The 19,019-nt window shown below is 38.1% G+C and overlaps 1 protein-coding gene across 1 annotated transcript in view; it reads right to left on the bottom strand.

The window, feature by feature from the left end:
* Sol1 (CUB domain-containing protein Sol1) overlaps window positions 1-19,019 on the bottom strand; it is a 269,862-nt gene that overhangs the window by 178,553 nt on the left and 72,290 nt on the right. Inside the window, exon 4 of the mRNA XM_029311762.2 lies at window positions 919-1,130. Coding sequence (XP_029167595.1) covers window positions 919-1,130 — 212 coding nt within the window. The remainder of the gene's footprint in view (window positions 1-918; window positions 1,131-19,019) is intronic.

Here is a 19,019-nt window from a genome sequence, read left to right as displayed (position 1 = left end):
AAAATAGTACGATTCCGAATGTAGAGAGAATTCTCATTCGCACTATGGCAGAATTATGTCACTGTTATTCCTGGCATACGTAAGCCGACTGCACACATGTGAGTAAAATAAAAAGTTCGCGAGACAGCATGTGTTTAAAGCATGTGTCGGACAGTTATGTTGCGTGAAACGCTTACTAACGAACCGTTGGCTTAAAATCCGCAAAATTTGAGATTAGTCATGCGAGTCCAAAAGAATTTTACCGACTTTAATCTCGCGAATTATTGCGGAGAAAAATTTAATTAACTACTTTATATTGTTACGAGCTGTCACGCGAATCTGTTTAGCGATTTCGATGGTCTCATTCCTTGATTATATAGTACATACATACATACTTGTGTATGCGTGTGTTATATCTTAATCAGCATCATCCGAACACGGGTGCGTTATTCGTAGCGATCTCCTTATAACTTGAGAATAATTTTCTGATCGAGCAATTTAACGTTTGAGTTTGAAACGAACTCGAAAGAGTTTCATAAAACGAGATCTAAAATTTTTCGATAGAGACGCAGTAGCTCAATAAGTGAAGATTGAATAAACTCTCTTTCTCTCTCTTTTTCAAATCAAATGAGTTTTCCATTTCAGGAAAAACGAAAAGGTTTTCGTTTAAAATGCCATGAGTTTTAATTTAATTTATTTCTTATCTGAAACTTTTCGAGAGTTTGTGACGCTTTTGATTCTCTGGAAGCGTCTGATTTCTGATACTCGATACGAGTGTTTGAGCATATCTCATTTCGAATAGAAAAATTATCATACATGTGTACATAAATTTTCTCGTAATTTTTTGGTGATATATTATAAATAGCTATTATATCGTATTTTTTTAGATTTGCAAATTTATTTGAAAGATCAACTTTGCATGCAGGTGCTTTAACTTACGTCTATCGATGAAACGAAAAATGCCGGAAAAGCCGGTGGCATTAGATGGACTCTCAGTGTGAAACTCCAGAATGAGTCTCGATGTCGAGCTGTAAAGAACCTGCGGGATGTCACGCAGGTCTCCGCAAAGCACACTAGACCAAGGAGTGTACTCGGAAACGCCCATGCCCTCCAGGTGTAAAAATAGCTTCAAGTAGTCTCCCCTGGAACAGCTACAACGCGAAAATTTTTAGATATACATATGCATATATTATTAACTGGAACAATATATGACGACAAATTAATTCGGGCACATGACTGCTCGGCAACAAATTAATACGCGAATTTGTCGCATCGTATGAACAGTAAGTACACAATCAAATTTGATACAAAGTTTAACAGAGTATTAAATTTACACGCTGTAGTATATGTTTAAAATATGTAGTTTGTATAATACACGCGAAGTAAACTAATTGACTAATTACACTCGGTATGTTGAAATGGAACAGGTGTTCGCAAGTCTCACTGTACACAGATTACCGCAGTTCACCGTGCTTCGAGAACGTCTGCGAGCCTGTGTGACTTAAAGCGAATACAATGCCGAAATTAGCGCGGCTTATGGCAAAGCCGAGAAGTTCATGGCCGGCTGCTTGCGCCTGTTCGCAAAAACAATTGGCCGGTCAGCAAATTAATTCGAGAATTCGTAGCAATCTCTCTCTCTCTCGAACGAAACTGCTTTCGCTGGTTATTGGCTTATCGATGACCCGACATGATTAATGTCGAAATTACTCCGTTAAAGTTTTCGCCGTGAGCACTTTCGCGGTGAGATCGAGATCCTGTTTTACCCGACAAGGGGCGCGGCGAAGCGCCATTAAATCGAAATTATTTACAAACAGCAAGAGGGAGAGAGAGAGAGAGAGAGAGAGAGAGAGATAGAGTGCGTTAATTACATCGCGCTACAACTTCGGCCCGAAATTCACCGAGGTATATCTTAATGATCCCGTTACGCAATCTATTTATCACAGTCGCCGAGACAGGTCATAATTAATCGGTGCGGGACCCTATCTGTCGCGATATTTTCCGCCCGAAGCTCTGCGGCAATAAAAGGAATTAATTTCACACGTATGCGATGTTTCTTCCCGAAGGGTGTAAAAAATAATTTTTTTTTCGCCAATGAATAATTTATCAGTATACACACAATTCGTCATCGTTAGCAGACGGGCCATCGCATCGTCGAGGAAAGATGTCCTCGGGGCAGCCCCAGGGAATAACGAGCTGCGGGCGAATACGAAACCCGCGGGTGACCGCGCGTATCGACCGCGAGAAGGCCGCCGCCATCCAGGTCTGGTATATTAATTTCGCACCTTAATTTCCCAAACGTATTTCCGTCGACGCTCGGATCTTACGATTCCCGTACGGCCGTGTAAGATACGAGCGTGTCTGCGGTTAACGTTTGACGTCGTTAACCGGAGCGAGCATAGGGATGAGGTGGACGAAGGAAAGGGATAGGGCGGTCCCCGGTACATCGCGCCTCTACTGTGTCAGATAATGAGATAGGGATAGACGGATGTTAGGACGCGCAATGGAGGTCCTCGCTTGGTCCTTCGACGGGTCCCTGGTGGCTAAATTCGCGGGAGCTCCGTTGGTCCAACGAGAAGATAGAGGGCGAACACCGGGAGTGAAATTACATACCCCTTCTAAAGAGTGTTTGTGCTTGAGTGATGGATGCGCGATGTCTCCGAGAACGGTGCATTAACGGCGAGACGCGAATCAACGTTGCACTTAACATATTCTCGTGCAATAGTGTCTCAGTCAGAGACTGAATGCTCAAGTAATTTCGCTAGCTATTGTATCTCCGGTCTCTTATATAAAACCGCACGATGCTTGTTTAATTATACCGGGTATCGGAGGTCAAATAAATTTTCATAATATTACCGTACCGGTTACAATACCGGAGTATTATTTGTTATATTTTTCGAACGTTGGTATTGAAACGGAAATTGATAATGACTTTCTTTTATAATGTATGTGATATTAACATTAATGATGCTAGAATAAAATTGAATATTAAATGAAGATTAAAAGATAAACGTTATGTGCAAAGAAACGTAAACAGCGCAAATTGCAAACAAACTCACACATTTGTATACGAATGTAATTAATTATTTAAAAAGATGCGGAATTTATGATATGTTATTTCCTTTTTGTAATTTCGTCTGTTAAATATGTGTCAAGAATATCTACAAATCTGATTGATTTAAAATAATCATTTTCTAAAAGACTTTGTACAATAATATAGCATTATTGAGAAATTATTTATGCATGTATGTATGTGCGTGTGTTAAAGTACAAATGTCGATCGATTTTGTTCGATTATTATAAAATTGAAAAAATGTCAGTATATAACTGATATTTTTATACCAATTTCAATGTTAGATTGCGATATCACATTAACTTTACGCAGTCCGGAAATTCGTAAAATGCAAGTGACTATAAATCATGATAGAGTAACGGAACAGCGACAGGAACGATTTAGCAAGAGAGGCAAAAAAGAAGGAAAGAGAGGAAGATTCAGGAGGGCAGAGACAGGTCGGTAGATTCAGATCGAGGGGTGACATCGCGTGGGTCGGAAACTAAGATGTCTCTGAAGCTCGATGAATCGAGATTTACGCGAGCCATTCTCCGTGAGATATTCGTATAGCACGCGTGTGTATATCATAATACACCACGTCACGCTTTTGATTGACGAGGGAAGAAAAGGGGCTGATATATATATATATATAGAAATATCAAGGGCTTGTTTCGAAAGACTCACTTGTCAAATGGACCAAGAAAAGTCGAAACCCTACGTGGAGAGGAGAAAGAGATCCAAGATCAAGTGACTGCTACCACTTCAACGTCCGCGTTGCTTTACAGCGTTTTGCTGTCGGTTTTCGTGGCCTGACTTTCCCCTACACCTCTCATTCCAGTGCTGGTTGCACTGACTACCGGCTGCCGCAATTTATTACGGTGGTTCGGGAAACGAGTTTCTCACTTTCCGCGCAATGGCCCGGCGATATTTTCTAAGGTGAGGAGAGAGAGAGAGAGAGAGAGAGAGAGAGAAGGGGGACGCGAAAACGGGAAATCATCATGAACGACCGTGATAGTCGATCGGAGAGAGAACTCGGCGGAAAAAATAAATCGAACCGCTGATGAATCTGTCGGACCCTTTGGCCACGTTGGACGGTTACGAGTTTTATGAGAGAAAAGCGGATGACGGTGAAATATGGCCGACTCTTTTTCGCCTCCCCTTTCTCCTCCCCTCTATTTTTTTCATCGTACGTCAAAAAGTCGAAACGCAGTTAAAATTTTATTATGATCGAAGCCTCTGGTATGGTGTGGTTGCGATGCCACACGCGTAATATTAATGGAGGGAACTTCCTGTTAATATTAGAATGTACAGCGGGTTTCGCAGTTACCTCTCTCTCTCTCTCTCTCTCTCTCTCTCTCTCTCTCTCCCCTGCATTACTTCATTCGTACATACATATATCAAAATGTCGAAATGCGGTAAGCGGAGGAGAAGCGCTTTCCTCCGCTATATAACGATTGAGTCGTGGTTTTCACATAATTTCACCGAATATATCGGATGAATAGAAACGTTCGCATCGACTCTTTCGTGCTGGCCGCAAACATGGATATGTATAAATAAATGAATGCACGAACTCAGGAAAGTTGAGCAGGAAACTTTACAGACTGCTGTTATAGATACGCAAACGCATCATGATGTGCTATCGATTACTAAAAGAACATTCGAAGGTAAAGCGGCATTTCCAAGATAAAACTTGTAAGTTTTTATTGCGGTGTATACATATGTATTACATGTAATTTATTTAGACATATCGACTATATAAATATGGCAATTTATGCGATCAATGACGAACACATGTCTTTATCGTTGCTCAGGCGACTACGGTTAGTATTCGATATTACCAATTGTGTTAGAGAAAGAAAGGGAGAAGAAAAAGAGAAAAAATTTGGCATTTATTACATTGTATCTCACAAGACATATCGCTGAAAGAGAAAACAAAGCTGTTATATAACCATAATGCGTAAGCAACGAGATGACGAATCAAAATAGCAATTCACATTACTTCGACGATGAAACTGTCGAGAAGTCACTCAAACTCTTGGAATAAGGGTATAAAGTCCGGGGTGGTTCGCGATAGGGGCAAAGATCCTGATTAGCGTGCGACGGTTCAAAAAGTTTTACTCCCGAGAGTCTGCGAAAGTCGTCGGTGTAACAGTAAGCGGGAAAAGCTCAAGTTTGCGAAAGAAGTTCTTTTTAAGATTGGCTCCATGCCAGACATATCGCATATATGAATATTTTTCGATAATTATAGGATAATATTTAAACAATTAATTGAAATATATATAAACGCTATGGAAAATAATATTCAACGGAAAAAAGACGCTACTATACAATAATTCTATTTCTCTATCTGACAAAACAAAAATGTTAATATTAATAATAATAATAATAAATAATTATAAATTTACCAATAAATTATAGCGTGGAGATTTATATATCATATATTTTTAACATCATTATCACTATAATTATTCTGTAACAAATGTATACATTTGTTTAGTTTTATTCGACTCTAGAAAAGATAAATACTTACAAGTTAAAGTAGTTTCTTCATCCTGATTTAACTGCTGTATGAGTTGATGGATCTGAGATTAATGTACCATTAGGAACTGACATTTTGTCGATTTCCGGGACTATATTCCGGATATTGACGTCCCAAAGGTTTTCTCGCGACCGTTGTATATAACACGCTAACTGTCACAATTCTCTTACACCGCTTGATCCAATCACGTCGCATTTAATTCGAAATGCATATACCGCAGCGAGATTACGCATACATTGTATGGCAAGAGAGTTGCCCCGAAGATCTAGCGCTCGCGGCGTTTTACATGTTCATCCTGATCCCAGCAGCATGAGTTTAATTAATCGGTCGCGCACAAACGCATAGTCGTAACTTATCATCCTTTTAGTCTCTTCTCTCATTCCATTTCCGAAAAGCGACTCGAGCTCTCAATATATATTTTTTAAAATGTACATATACCACAACTTGATTGTTGAAGGAATGTTTTGTTATAATAAAATAAATTTGTTCATATGTAATATAGTTTAATTTTAAATTTAACATGCGTGACTCTCACATTACAGATATAAAAAAATGATAAAATTAAAATCAACGAGTTAATTAATTTTCGAGTTACATTAAAAGAGACTGTAGATCCAAAATATATTATAATTTATTTTTTTAATAATAATTTAATGGAAATTTAAAGATCAACACGTACAATTTAACATTTTAATTAATCTATTTGCAACCTGAGTAACAACATGCTTCGCGTAGTTTAATTTTTATTCAGAAAGTTTGTTTTTAAATCTCTTCAATAAGTATCTTTTTTCATTAATATTTTATTTATAGATAGAAATATTTAGAAATGTTTGCAAAAATTTGTGTGAATATTGTGTGACAAATACTGTGTAATGTATTAAATGATATTATGTATTTGTGTATTCGCAAACTGTTATATTCTTTAATTTCTTTTATTTTACATTTTTTTTATCTTTTATAGAGCAAAGATTTTGAATGAAATTGTATTTAGAAATATATAACTAAAGACACTTTAAGTATTTTCAGTACAACATGCTTTTATATTTGTTTTTTATCGAACAAAATTATTATAATGTTTTAGATTCTAAGAAATAATTAATATGAAGGCAGTAAAAGATATTTTATAGAAAGAAATTTACAAGAGTCGTTGCAACATATTATGAAGTTTCAAGATCACTTTCTTCGCGACAGGAAAAGGAAGAACACGAATACAAAACAAATTAAAAAGTGTCCAGCATCCACCGTTCTTAAATGTAACCACTCTTTGCATCTATAGGAATAGTTTTTGAACGAAAAGATTTTGTTAAAAAAAAAATAAACGCGTTAAAAGATTATATTTCTTTAGAAACTGTGAATACTTATTCGAGTTACATAAATATTGACCTAAAATATTTAAAATTGAAAAATAAGAAATTATAAAATTAAAATAGAAAAAGTATTTTTCCTCAGAAATATCAACACAGTCTCTCTATTTGTATTTCGGCAAAAGATTTGATGGGCTGCTTTCTCTTTTTCCTCCAGGAGGGGCTACACTATACTCGTAACTTTGTTCGCGAGCAACGCTCCGTCGGATCTTTCGTGGCGTTATTTCCGCGCAATTCCGGCTTGTAATTTCCGCAGGCAGCGGCGGCTCGCTTACGTGCAAGTATCCGTCCTGTTTTGTGCGATGACTTGAGAATTTGTGGAAAACCTCACCCTATTACATCCGCACGGTCGTTTGATATATCTTTGACGAGCACGCGTATTTTAATATTTCACGTAATTTTTATTATTTAAAAAATTTTTACTTTTTGTTATACGTATATTGCAATTATCGATCCCGCTGTTCATGCTAATTAAATCCATAGAGACTTTAATTTTCTTCCTCTCTCTCTCTCTCTCTCATCATACTTACAGTATCCCTGTGACGAGACAAGAACCACGTATTATTGACTCTGGCAGCTAATAAGAGTAACTCTTCAAATATGTATAATCCTGCTCTTTGTACTCCGGCTTTTGCCTTTTCATTTTCGCGTATCTTTCATATCCATTCGTATCTTTGTGCGTAAAATTAATAAGTATATACGATTTAATTTTGCAAGTACATCGAGTTTGTCTTTTTTGCTTTAATATTTACTTTCTGTCTAAAATAACTGATTCTATTCTGGCGAAAATACATTTAGTCTCATGTTTTGTGATTGTTCCTTCCTTTGTTTTGTTGTACATTAAAAAAAAGATTTTTCCGTTACAGTCATCGTAACAGAGAGAAAAGATATAATTCGATTTTGCCTATACTCTCTTTTTTTATAAATGTTCCGCTGGAATCTAGTAAAATTGGCGAAAACATAGGAACGCGAATGGACAGTGCGGTCAGCTTGGCATTGTTTCCAGATAAGGCCTGAGGCGGTTCGGGCCCGAATCAGAAAATGTAGCTGCACTCAAACGGCTTTACACCAAATGGCTCGTACCAAGGACGAGCTCGTAAAAGACGTCTGACCAGCGCTACTTTAGCACCGCGATACGCGCGTTCCATTAAAAGACTACGAGTATTGCGCGCGTGTCTGTACATGCATATGTGTACGTGCATACGTGTGGGGATGTGCAGGAGCGTGTAAGAGCAGCAAATTCTCTTCCTCTCGTTTATCTACGCAGTGACGACATGCCTACACAGTCGAGAGCATGTTACTCGCTCTTTAAATCGTAGTCTGTGCAAAATAGAAAACTAAATGGCGACGTTAACACATTTATATGAAACGCGACGCAAAAATAAAAGTTTATATATTTATATATGTACAATATGTGTGTCGTGTTACCGTTGTAACTAAAAATATAATAGTGCACAAATCCCTGTAAACTATATTTAGCGAAAGTTTAATTAAAACATGACAAACACAAAAATAACAATGTATTTAAAATATGTCTAAAATATTTATAAATATTCGTGAGGTACACATTTGATTCGAGAAAAATTTATTTGCCATGAAAAAGAGTCCTTGAAAGATATACTTGAAAGATATCAAGCTCTCTCACTCGACGATAATTTTCCTTTCCGACTTCGAATCGTTACTCGCTGATTCCTCTCAGGTTTAGACTATCGACTTTCTTCCCTCAATAAAGCAGTCGCGCATTCCTCTTTCTTTATGTCTTATTCCCTCTCCCGTTTTTCAGTGTTCTGTGATATCTTACTGAGCTTATAAAAGCTTTTATCGGCTTAGCGGGATTTTCGCTGGACGTTTCAAAAGAATTCCGATGCCGGCTGATACGACTGATGAGTCGACAATTTCTTGATTCGTTTCACTTAAGAAAAAAATTGACACATTTTTGTCCAATTTATAGGTAAATTTCTAGTTGCTACAAGACACGATATTTCTGGACACATGCGAAGATGTTTATGCAAACAAATTCGTAAAAAAAGTACGACGATTTTATATCGCGCATACGATTGCTGGTCTTGTCTGACCAAAGATTGATCGTAACTACTTATTGAACGATTTGACGCGTGAGTATAATATACTATATAGAGTAATATTATTGATACAAATCTTTTACCCTTTATGCGTGGCCTCAATAATTATTTACATGCTCGCGTTACATCTCCCACTACCGTAATTTCATTAAATACAGATTGTAACAGGGAATGATACCATTAATATCCTATCGTGGTATCACGTATCATCGTTACGATCAGTACCGGTAGAATTTGAGCGAAATTCTGTATATTATCCATTCATTATCTAGATATATCATGTGGAAACGTATCCGACAAAAAAGAAACATCATCTATAATTGTCTTTGTCGACATTATATAAAAGTGATCATTATTTTAGTTAGAGTTTTAACTAGGAGAAATCTCATCTCTCTTTTTTATTCTCTTTCACAATTGCGCTACAATGTGTCAATTGGGTAATTTGAAGAAGGAAATCATGATTATCGTGTTAGATAAGCTTTCAATTAATATTTGTAATTATTGCATAACTGATTATTTTGATTTTAATTAAATAATTATTTTAATCAGTTTCTATATCATCATTATATTCATATTATTGGATTGCGTATGGGTGTATGTAATAAAATAACTCTTTCTCGCGATTTTAATCGCCAAGTTCTCAAAATTCGAAAATATTACGGGAAATGAATGTTCTCCTTTTTGCGTTCAAAAACACACACACATTCACCGTTTGTTGAACTGTATTATCGTGTCACTCATCTTGAGACCGGTGCGGCGCAGTGTCGCGTCAAAAACCGACAGCTTTGGACGCAGTCTCCCGGTCATTTGTAAAGCGTAAAGCGTGGCAAAGTCCCCGCATTGTTTTCCCCGAATGGGCGACGAAACGGCGTCTGTCCATCGCACCATCGGCGACGGCTTAGCTTACGCGCGCGAGCCTACTACCCGCTCGCAATTGTACTCACCGCGGTGGGCGACAATGGAGATTTAGGAATGCGAGGTCAGCTAAACAATGGAGCTTTATGAGAACCCTAAATCTAGCACAATGGACGGGCGGTTACTACATCGCTCGTCGTCGTGCGACCGATCGATATTTTAAGGTGCTTCGTCTATCCCTCGCCACCTGACACACGGAATAAACAGAATTGCCGCGTCTTTTAATCCGTCGAAAGCGCACTCTGAATCGAGCCTGGGTTGAGTGCGTTAGTCCAATTGAAACATCGATCCTGCTGCAATGCGAAACATGTCGTGCACAATATTAGCACAGAATATACATATAAGCTCGCGCGTCTCACGTAAGACGATATTCTGTAATTACCTTGTCTGTTTATAGAACGAGATATCGTAGAATTTCGAGCTTTCCCGCGTTTTCGTCGATATTTAATTGAGCTTATTAATATATAAAATCATTTAATTACGCCAATTAAAAAGGGGTTATCAATTAATAGACCATATATTTCTGCAATAGACGCGCCTCGTATAATATATCGTTATACTTTACTTCAATGGGATTGAAATCGTCGAGTATCATCTCATCCTGATATTTCTGATAAGACTCATTGGCGATGTGCGGCGGTTTCTCTCGTGTCGGAAAATACGAACGTTAAAAGCGTCGTACGGCTTTGTAATCACTTCTGATATTACTCTCATCGATCGTACCACCTTAACCCGTTCCTTTGAAATCCTGACAGCCGCTTTGTAAAGAGAGAAGTGAGCTAAGCTATCAGCCATACTCTAAACTGAAAATATGAATATTTGAAACTTGAAATCTTTCGAGTCAAAGCAGCGAAGATTCGTTCACGGTTCACTGATGGAACACAAATAGATACATATAAAGTTTCTTCAAAGCTCGTAATATGTATTTTATGGTGCATCGATCTGGTTTGGAATATATCCGACGTAATCTGCATCACATTTGAAAGGGAGAATCCTCATCCGCAACACAGGAGAAGAATAATATTCGAAAATGTTACGATTTATTGACGTAAAAGCGTGCCGGTAATCAGTCTGGCGTGCGGATAATCGCCGTCGAGCTATATTACATTCGGACCTTAGGTGTGCATGTAATGTTGCATCCGTTCGCTCGACAAAAGCCGCAGTCAAATGCGTTACGATCGCACGGATAGTATCGTGACTCCCTACGATAACTTATTTCAGCGGAATTCTGCAATTCGAGTACGCGAATATTATCGTCGCATTCTGAATAATCACCGTTATTAAACCAAGCGGCATTTGCGGTAACAGATAGCGTCGATGGTTCCCTTTCCCAGCGAATCTAGCCGCTATTCTTGCCTTGACTGAAATGTGAATTCTCTTTTTAAAAATTGAACTTCATAACAATACACGTCAATGTACAAAAGAAGAGGAGATAGATTTAAATGACTTTTTTAAAAATTCTCAGCGTGTGATCTATTCAGAAGAAGAAATAAAAAAATCCTATTCATTTAGAGAGAGATTCCGCTTTGAAAAGAGTAGCTAAAAATAAATTTATAAAATAGCCGTAGAAAATTGTTTTAATCATTCATAATATATGCGGTATTTTTATTTTGTTCGTAAATACGATGGATTGAAGTAATCCAATTGATAAAGAATATTCTCACCCGATGTGTCTTTTCGTCTAGTTACGTCCTTCGAGAATAAAGGCATTTATCCTGCTGATACGACACGTCCTCCGGACTGTCTCCCATCGGGAATACGACTCCTCGACGATGAAAAGTGGTCGTCTTATGCAATAATTCAAAAGGCAGCGAGAGAGCGATATGTCTTAACTTTTCGTCATTGCCTTTATTGGCGACGTCACGTCAATGTGTCGTAATATGTCCCATTTATTACTAGACTCGCGCGCTTAATAGAGCTTCTTTTAGAGAGAAGAGAATTTTATTGCCCGTACTCGTAGCAAGAAAATCATAATAAAGAAGAATGTTGTATAACGATATTAATCCGTAGCTCTTTAACGAGCAATGTGCGGTACGTTATATGTTGCGGAGGCGCTTTCATTACTGGCACAATGAGTGAAAAGTTCTCAGGAACATTTTACAAGCTTTCGTTATTGAAATAACTAAAAGATAAAAAAATCGCGTATATATATATATATATATATATATATTAATAAAACTACTAAAATTGATATTTTTTAATTCGGCCATTGTTGAAACTATAAAAGGATATTACGACATTATTGGAGTAATAATCTAGTGAAAAAAGCTTTCTTGGCTTTATTTTACATCAATTATGTATAATATTATCTTAATTGTCCGTACCATAATTTTTTGCGGGTTAATTTAATAATTTATTTGATTGCAATGGGATCTACCGTGTGTGCATTTATAAGCCATATATATCGGCTTTACGATTACTATGTGATACATAGTTGTTAAAACATTTAGCGTATCCGTGACATATGTGTATATACGTTATGTGAGCATTTTCCATTGTATATTTCATTTTCATGTGCATCCTGGCGGATTATGCCACGTTGAGCTGGAATGTTAAAGCCAGATAATATTGTCGAGTTACCGCAGCTTCGTACTATTAATCGCTTTCCAAAAGGAGACCGTTTATCCCGCGACTAATACCCTCTCCTGCCTACGGTTCTATATATCTAAATTGTGTGTTTAATGTATAAGAGCGGAGGGATTAAATCCAACCTAACTTTGATTATAAATTTCAAACAAAATTCTCCCTTTTATGCATATAATTCGATTAATTTATTCGATACATAAAATTCCTCACGCGCGTAATATTTACCGTATTTAATTAAAATTCTCCATTTAACGCGCGATAGACCAGCATTTATACGATATACATATGCATGTATATAGGGCATCATCCCATCTCAATTACTTAGCTTAAGCACATCGGGAACTGCGACCTGCAATTTTCGTTTGTTTTCCCCCGGAAATGTCGCACGGAACGAGAAAATACGCGAGATTTCGGAGTATAATCTCGACTAGTCGTTAAGTAGACAGGAGAGCGGAGTAAGTTCGGTGCGCAACAATTTGTTCAAATCCTACGAAATCCCGATCCGCGCGCACGGTCGACCGGCCAAGTCCTCGGCAAACACCACTAAGGGACTATCTTGGTGACAGGAGATTTGTACTCTTGTGCGCCACGGGATGGAAACATGGTATTCGGCTTCGCGACTTTCGAATAATAGCGTCGCCCTCGGCGTTCTCGTTACCGCAACGCTCACGCCCGATAAAATCGCGTTAAGCATCTTTTTTTTTTATGAGATTCAACATATGTATTAACAAATGTGATATCAATAAGCTCGAGGAGTTTGGCTGATTCACTGATTTTCGTGTTTTATAATCGTGCGCAGCCGCGCTCAACACATGGGCGGAATATGGTTTAATACTCTTCCCGCGCTTTGCACCATATGGCGTCTGCGGAATTACGAATCCCTCTGATTCCTTCAATATCACGACGCGACGCTCTCTCGCGGGAACATCTTAAGTGACCTCGACCTTATGGCGATGGATAATAATCTGAAACGCATTTCGCGAGGAAGGCGAACGAAGCTCAATATTCTCATTTATATGCGTGACGATTCAGATAAGTCTGAATCATCTCTCCGGCTATAAAAGGATTATATAATTTTGCGCAAACTAGTCATTCGACATTTACATACGCGATAGTGTAAAGAAGACACGGGAATACGTACGACGAGAATTTAGCGCAAGTATTAAACTGTAAAAGAAAGAGGCTTCGATAGAGCGTTTCGCCCTGGATTTGGTGGATCGGACAAACCGACCTTTGAATAAGCGGGCTCGATCGCCGTACTCGTTACGTTTATCCAACGCGCTAACAATGAGAAGCTTTGTGGTATCGATGTCATTACACCGAGCGTCGAAGCTTCCGTTGCCGATCCCTCCATCCAGAGAAAAACGCGTACGCATCGATCGATCGGTTATTCCGCGATAATCCTTCATTGTTTAACAAAAAGATCGAGAAAGATAAAGAAATAAGTGAAAAAAGGGAGTGAAAAAGAGAGAAAGAGAGAGTGTGAAATTTAAGAGAATCCTCGGGAAAATATTCGAGTCACGATGTAGTCACAAATATAAATATCATAAATATTTATCGTAAAAATATTGCATCAATATGCATTTTAGCAACGAATGAAAAAAAACGTACAAACACACATACACACGTACACAATATAATCACAGGTCTCGCAAGAATATGAACGATTGTAATACTATTACGTAAGTATGGAAAGTGTAAAAGCGCGAGATTTAACTCTCTGCACTTGAACGATTACTTTAGCACGTGCCTTCTCTTCGCGCTTTTCTTCTTGTCTACCTTATTGTCGACTACTACTACTTATTTCTCTTTACTGCGACGTTACGTGATTTTCCTTTAGCGAACCATTATGAAGTAAAATGTTATTGTTTCCATTCAAATTGTATTTTTTCGGTAACTATTCGAATATAATTCTTATGATATTAGATAAAATTTGTTCAATATGTATATACATAAAAAAAATACAAAATTATATAATTTTGACAAAAAATAACTTTCGCTCGTGTTCAATAAAAATTTCTTTTACATTGTACACATTTTTAAAAATTAATCAATTTATTTATAAAAAATTATATCTTTTTAATTATTCTAAATATATTGTATAGTGTGAAGTCCTAAATCAGTTTATTTTGAATTAAGTGGGGATCATCTTAGATTGCTGAGATATAATTATTAAAATTACACAATCCAATTATTATTCAAGATCCCTACACGAAACAAGGTCCACCATAAACGGCCTTCTCTTTTTTTGTGTAAAACAAGGTACAACGAGTAATCTAATCTAACGTAATCTAATTCAACCGATCTAACCTGTCTTGTTCTGACCCTGAACCAACTACTCAACTCACCGTGTTTTCCGGTGCATGCTAAACTATGTTTCTCGTAGAAAACATGGAATGGCGAATAATAGACTAGATTAACTTATCTTCTTAATAATATTAAAAAGAAATGAATATAATGAAATATTAAAAATTATACTTGATTTTTTTACCTCTTTTTTATTCGAAAGAAGAAAGTGCTGAATAATTATGTTTGATTAACTCAAGTTAAGCTCAGGGAATAGTAGAGTTTAATTCGTTTGATCTTCTTCTGCACAGAAAAAAAAAACAAGTTAATTTGTCAAAGTAATTGGTTTTATAAAAAACACGTATTTTTCTTTAATAATTATTTCTGAATACAAAATACGGTTAAAAATTATCTGATAAAGATTATTATTTAATGAGATATCTTCTGATAAAAATTATCATTTAATGAAACATGTATTTTATTTTTTTAAATGTATTAGAAAAATTAGGTCTGACAGATTTCATAAACCAGAAATATATAAATATTGATTTTTATAAAATGGGAGAATAATTTCCTGCGAAAGAGAGGACAAAAAATATTTGCTTAAATTCGTCGGAGAAGTTAATAATACATGGTAAATAAACTTCATAATGGCATTCGCCCGTGCGAGCCGATTCACCTATTGTGTATCAACTGTATCCGCGCGAAGATGAATCCCGCACAATAAACTCGGACAACGGTTCGGCACCGGATATTTTTGTATACGTTCCTCCTGTACAATAGGCCGTATTTTTAACTGCCGGGAACGGGATGATGGTCTATATTTATTTCTGAAAACGACGAGAGAAACTTCCCTCCCTTTCTCATTTTTCCCAACACGCAGAGGCGTTGCGTGTTTTACCGAGCGCGTAAAAAATCGCACCCTTCCCGCCTTTTATTAATATTTCCGTCTCTATAACGCTTTTGCGAAGCCAATTTGCTGTTCCGTTTATTCTCGCTCTCTCGCGTCATTTAATTAAGACGGCCTCGACGTATCTAGGACCGGTATCAGACCGGTCGATTCGACACCGGATACCGGTCCGAGAATTCGCATTCGAGGTATCTATATATACATGTTTCCATCGTGACTTCAGTTAGCCAGCGCGCAGGAAAAAAAAACTCCGGGCGATGCAAATGCGCGACGTTTTCGTAAACGCGAGAGCCGAGAGTCTCGTGTCGACGAAACTGCACGGATAAATAAAAAAGTGTCCGTAGCTACATATACACGAGACTCCGAGTGGTACATATATATACGTGTGACCCGGCGAAATTTTTTCCACAGGATCGCTAGTGTTTATCGGACTTGTTTCGCGGACGTAAATAACATTGGCGTTCCGTCCCGGAAACTGCTCTCGCGGACCGTTCTCCTTTTCGCGACTCGCAGTCGTATCTCATAAAGGGGCCACCCTTTCCTAAAACGCGCATTAAAGAGTATACGCCGTGACGTTATACGTGTTTATATATATAGATATATATATGTGTGCGATACACCGTAGGATGCCCCTTCCTCGATGCATACCTTCCTCGAGACTCGCGAATGTATAACTTCGTGTAAATGTCAAATATTAATATTCCGTGTATACGACAAGGTGCGCGAGACGCGGTCTTACGCGTCGCGCATCCGCACCCTTATATTTTTTGAAAAGAGGCAATTTGCGCCACTGAAAACGCCATGTATTATTCCCGATCTAATAAATAAATAAGTGCACTGGTACTTCTGTCGCTACGACATTTCTGCGCTACGTAAGATATGCAATGTCACAGCTGCGCTCTTAAAATTCCGATTCACTCGCGTTTCGCACGCGAAGCTATATTCCTCGCGACACGCGTGATATTCGCGCTGCGGCTTTTTGCGCTCGAAAACTATAACTCTAACTTGTATAATAATGCAGGCAGATAATTTTACCGTGGCGAATCGTACGCTAAACTATCTACGTTCCACCGAGCTAAACTAGATACGTTTTAGGGCAAATTTACACGCTCGTTTTAAAATTACATAGTTAGCTCTCTCTACGATACCGAGATATATAATACACGGTAGAGAGAAAACGATATTCAGTGATGCAACAATGCACAATTGGGTTCGCGTAGACAGGCGTTTTGGGTTCATCATCATATATTTTTTTCCCACGGATCTGTTTTTACTAGGCGTGACGAAAATTTGGACGAAATTTTTTTCTTTTTTATTTTATTTTTTACCTTTTTTTTTATCAAATGTCAGACACCGTGTACGTGATTCGATATATTGGGATGCTATCGGGAGCTTCGTTCGAGCTCGTGACCCGCTTCTCTCCTATTGTATCTTCTCTGCTCGAGAATCCTCTCTCTCGTTCTCCACCCTCTCCCATCCCGCCCCTTCTTCTCCCCCTTTCGAGTTATTGTCTTCGAGTGGAACAAAAATTGCATCGGCGGCGATGCCGGCCGACTCTCGATATGGGCTACCAACTATTTTCATCGTCGACTTCAAAACGGCTGAACACACCATTCGTGCGATTTCCGCGCTTGTAAAGGGAGCATCCACTTCCGCTTGCCACTTGGCCGTATCGCGCGAAACTGTGTTACACGCTTGCCAAGCGCGCGATAGACAGATTGCTTCGTGACACGTACGAAGTGTTCGCAATCGGTTGACAATCGGGGTCAAATCATGGAGAGGAATTATTTATTTATCCCGTCGCGGGTTTACACGCTATTATTATTTATAAGCCTACTTTGGATCATTTATGATTCACGATTCAAGACAGTCCTTTTGCAATTTTATATGTCGCATTGTTTTTTTTAAATCGGGGGGTTTTTTTTTATAAAAAATTACATCTAAAAACGCGTGCAATACGTATTCTTTTTGCATTTATATTTTTTTTTCTTTCAAATGTTTTGTGTGTGAATTCAATTTAAACAATCCTCCAAAACATTGAGATAGGATTTTTTATATATAATAAAAACATTGGAAAAATCAAAACTCTATGTACAATATTTTTCTACGCATATATAGTATTTATAGTGTATTTTTATCAAAACACAAAATTGTATATCAACATATAGGTACATATATAAAATTTTATTACAAATTCTGACTTATAAATCATGACTTATATGGGTCAAAAGTAACCTTTAGTAGCAAGAAGACGTAATCGATATATCTATGATTAGAAATTCCCAAAATATAGTGCGACAACCAAAAATCTTTTCTCGTTTATAAGAATAATAGAATCGAGAACAGAAGTGTGAAGAAGAAGTGGCGAGAGAAAAGTTGTTACGCGACGCGAATTGACAATATATGAATCCCCTAGATATAGACAAAGCGATATTTGGCGATAAGAAGATATTAAAGGAACGGAGAGGAAAGGAAGCTTTCAAACTGGGATTATTAAAATTACTATGACGTTTCTAGTATATAAACTCGCTTACACAGCACGTATGAAATAGCGAGCGCGAAAGTGGGAAGTTACTGATTGCAGGGCACTAATTGCGGAATAATTATTCTCGTTCAGAGAAGCATAACTTTCATAATAACTATATACGCGAGCCGTCCACTTTCTCTTTCACGTTCCGATTTCATCCCTCGACGGAATCTTCCGCAATGGATCTAACGATGAGCTTCGGGAGCTTTGTAATATCATTGTGCAATCTAACGCACTCGAAGGTCCCTCGCTTCTCGCCATTGTGTTCAGGACGTTCTATCGATCCCGCCTCGTTTTCCGCTTCTTCCTGCCTCTTCTTCCCTCCTCCCCCGCGTTGCTCTCTACCCCGCATCACCGTTTCTCATTTAGCGCGAGAGATTGCGACGGATACTATTCCAGCTTCTTACCGACGATTACTTACGCGCGGAGGAGAATTTATGGGACAAAACGCGGAAGCGTCCGTCCTCGGTTGCAAGCAAAATACAGGACGACGAACGAATGTGCCGTCGCTCTTCACCGAGAAGAGGGAGAGAGAAAGAGAGAGAGTGGCTCTCACTGACAAACGAAGTTGCCGTCTGCTTTGGACAGCAGACCAGCATCTGTCGGGACGTTGCCATGAGCTAAGAGAGAACTCGTCTCTTGTAGGAAGCGCATGAAAGTACAACGGAGACGGAGGAAAGTAAGGAGTCCGTGCGTGATGATAAGAATTTACGCTCGCACGCCGGAAATGCGTCGTGGCGATTCTCTTATATCCGTAAAGAACAATAATCGTGAGAGACCGCG

This window comes from Nylanderia fulva, unplaced genomic scaffold, assembly GCF_048542155.1.
Source record: "Nylanderia fulva isolate GAGA-0341 unplaced genomic scaffold, ASM4854215v1 Scaffold8, whole genome shotgun sequence".
NCBI lineage: Eukaryota > Metazoa > Arthropoda > Insecta > Hymenoptera > Formicidae > Nylanderia > Nylanderia fulva.
The sequence above is the reverse complement of the archived record's forward strand: the minus strand, read 5'-3'. Positions and strand labels throughout refer to the sequence as shown.